Below are 3,761 nucleotides of genomic sequence, written 5' to 3' on the forward strand. Positions count from 1 at the left end.
CCTAGTCGGCCTAAGCCGAATAATAGCAAGCACCATATACATGCTAAGGTACCCAGACTAAACCACTACGAAGCGACATTGATAAAACAAGCCGAAAACAACAATAGCGACCTAAGCCGTTAAAGGGTAACCGGCTTAGTCCGACAACTCCATAAAAACAACCAAGGACTTAGCAAAAAACAGAACGCTCCAGTAAAAGTCACCAGTCCCCAATAATCGAACTAAGGGCCTGGCCTTAGCCCGGGCCCACCTACGGCCCAAGCAAGGGCCCAGCCCATGACGTGGCCAAACATAATTAATGATCTATAAATATACATGGACCCCACAAATTAAAGGTACGCATTCATTACTTCCCTAATCAGCAGATTTGACTTTTTGAAGAGATTTTGCTGACTTGAGCTTCAGAGTCCCTTATGCAGGTAACCCCTCCCGGGTCCAAACCGACCACTCTAAGATAATTATAAACGATACATATCAACCGGGAAGAAGCCTACTGAAGAGATAGTAGACCAGAGTAAGGTAATACTTGTGTCTGACATATCTTGTTTGTTCTCTACAGGAACAAGAGATATTTTAGAAAGTAAAAAGAAAAAGGTTTCTACAAAGATAGTGGTTTTTTTAAATAAATAAGCAATTGTTTTCTATTTATAAATTTTATACTTTAATAATAAAATATACATACTTCATTTTACTTTTAAACTATTTTCTAGACCTTTACAAATATTTATTAAGAAAAAATTACTTAAAAATTAATTTATAATAAAACTTACATCCTTGAAAATTTTAAAAATATAAACATAAACCAATTTAATATTTAAATGAGAAACTAATAAATAAATAACATTAATAAAATACTTTATCGAAAATTTAAAATAATAAATATTTGAATAGCTTATTTACTTCTCTCTAGTGTTTGAACTGGTTTTCTTTTCTCTATTTATTTTTTGTTATTAGGTTGTTTGTATTTTAAAAAAGTATAGTTTTGGTAGAATATTTAATTTTTTCTATTGATTATTGTTCTTAGAGGAACAATACATTACGTTGTCTATATATGTTAAAAAATTAAAATTTTAGTCAAATATTTAATTTTCTCTATTGATTATTGTTCCTAAGGGGACAATATATATCCTATAGAGTCTTCTGCTATACCTTTTGTTTCCTCAACGTATGTTCTCCGAGGGTATCTGACTTGTAGTCCTGGAATACAAGAGGGGGTGCTTACAAAAGATACTTCGATCTCGTAACACAAGAGCAAGTACCTACAAAAGATACTCTGATGCTTAAGTTAAACAGTGACCTGATGCTTGAGTTAAATAGAGACGTAAAGAAAATACTTCGTAAAGCATACCATTTTATAGTAGAGTTTATGGACCTTACCTGATTGGACTTTGATTTAGCAGCCCCAATTACTTAATAATTAGGATAAGTTTCTTAACATGTGGTTACCTTCCTTATGAGTGGTTCAACTAATTTGACATGATTAATTATTTATGAGAAATGATAGGTTGACATCCACATTTGACCACTTTTTTTACCACCTTAAAATTAACTTGTAACCCAAGATAAATTTACTTGTAACCTATGAAGGTGGTAAAAAAAGTGGTCAAATGTGGGTGTCAACCTATCATTTCTCATTATTTATATGGTCTCATTAGGCCATGTTCCCTGAAGGACAAGAACGAGGACGGATGGTTCAATTATTTTTATCTTAACATATTTATTTAAAATAAGATAAAATAAGTTAATCGATTAAAATATAAAAATAATGTATATAATAGAACCAATATTTAATGAAAATGATAATTTTTTTAAAATAAAAAAGAAAACTAAAAGTACAATTTAGTTTAAATATGTTAAATAAAATAAAATACTAAAATTGTAGCATAATAATTCCATGACCTCAGAATGAGTTGACCACAAATTCCTCAAGTTTCATCCACGAACACAAACGTGTCACGTACACAGAAAAGAATGAACACAGAGATGTTTTCCCCCACAAACACCATTTTTCCCCTCAGCTATTTTTGAAACCAAAATCCTCTAATTAACAACCTTGACGCTCACGAACACGAACACGACCGAAATTCCAGCCAAAACCAGAAAATCTTGTGACATTATCCTCACTTCTAGGCTTATAAACACACTTATTTCACATTCTTTCATTGTCTCAGATCACAAACAAACCGAAGCAAAGGCCTAAAAAAGAGTAAGAAAGAAACCATGTCTGGAATCATGCACAAGATTGAAGATAGCTTTGGAGGGCACAAAAAAGATGAGGAGCACAAAACAGAACACAAAGAAAACCACCATGATGAACACAAAGGTGAACACAAAGAGGGCTTTATGGACAAGATGAAAGACAAACTTCATGGTCATGAGCATGACAAGAGTCACAAAGAAGGGCACAAAGAAGGACACAAAGAAGAACACAAAGAAGGGTTTATGGAAAAGATGAAAGACAAGTTCCATGGTGATGAACATGACAAGGGTGAGAACAAGAAAAAGAAGAAAGAGAAGAAGAAGCATGAGCATGGACATGAAAAACATGGTGACAGCAGCAGCAGTGACAGTGATTGATCAGATATAATATATGTTAAAGGCAATTTTTGTGTTTGCTCTTTTAAATTTCATCATTACTTTATTCAATTGTCCTGACACATTAATTACAGTAATATTTTCTTATATTGTTTGAATTACATTTTCTGTTTTATATATTCGTAATGTTTTCTCTTTATCAGTGATGCTGTGTATAATCATTTTAAATCTTAAGAGGATTTATTTTAAAGCTTTGGGACGGATATATTTAAAAACTGGATTAAAAGACACATAAGTGCCACTAAGATTTATTTTAACTTTTTTAATGTTATTGGATTAATTAAGGAAACAGCCGTTTTAATATTTTATATCAGAAATTCAGATTCGTTTTGCTCAAGATATTTGAAATTCATATGTATGTTGTTTAATCTTCAAATTTGATAATTACAGCTTTAATTTATAATATGTTTTTGTTATTTTAGTATTAAAGGTTTGAAACCAATTTATACGCACAAATCAATACTCTCTTATCATTTTCGATAAAATTCTATTCGTATTTACGCGTGGCCAAATATACATAGAGATTAGTAATACCTAGGACTTAATTTTATTTTATTTTTAAATTTGGACAATATATCTGTAGATTTATTTATAGAAGTTAATTGTAAGATGTCAGCACATAGGATGTCCAAAACTTTTTTTAGCCCTAACCCCTTTACTCTGTCATATTCTCAGAAAAAAAGGGAACCCTTTCCCTTTACACTGCTGGAGCAAAGAGCTCTGCTAGGGCACAATCAAAGCACCCACTGTTTCATTCGAACGTCTTTTCCGAGTAAGTTGAACTTGAACTTTACCCCTTTCGTTCCCTTCCAGTGTATTGGTTCTACTTTGAGTTGACGTTGAAACCTTATGCTAGCCTCTGTTTGGAGTTACAGTGCTCCCCTCTTCCTCTAGGACCATTTTGCTTATGTTTAGCTTCACTCCAGGTAAGAGAAGCTAGGGTTTCATGCCTTTACGATTATTTTTGCCTGTTATTGAACTATTTTCGTGTTCTTAAATTTTTGAATGGTGTTGTAATGGTGTCAATAACTGTATTTATATTCAAATTAAATATGATTGAATCAAGAACCAAATGAAACAAGAACTAAATGAAACAAGAACTAATTTAATTGAATAACTATAAAGAAAGTTATGCACCAAACAAGCAGCAAAGGTCAATGTTGTCA

The 3,761-nt window shown here is 32.1% G+C and overlaps 1 protein-coding gene across 1 annotated transcript; it reads left to right on the top strand.

Moving 5' to 3' along the window:
* Positions 1-2,038: 2,038 nt before the first annotated feature.
* On the top strand, positions 2,039-2,693 carry LOC114182765 (uncharacterized). Its single transcript, XM_028069697.2, has one exon. It carries the CDS (start codon positions 2,221-2,223, stop codon positions 2,575-2,577), a length of 357 nt encoding a protein of 118 aa, XP_027925498.1. The 5' UTR covers positions 2,039-2,220; the 3' UTR covers positions 2,578-2,693.
* The last annotated feature ends 1,068 nt before the right edge of the window (positions 2,694-3,761 follow it).

This window comes from Vigna unguiculata, chromosome 4 (assembly GCF_037176805.1).
Source record: "Vigna unguiculata cultivar grain cowpea cultivar isolate G323 ecotype 2 chromosome 4, ASM3717680v1, whole genome shotgun sequence".
NCBI lineage: Eukaryota > Viridiplantae > Streptophyta > Magnoliopsida > Fabales > Fabaceae > Vigna > Vigna unguiculata.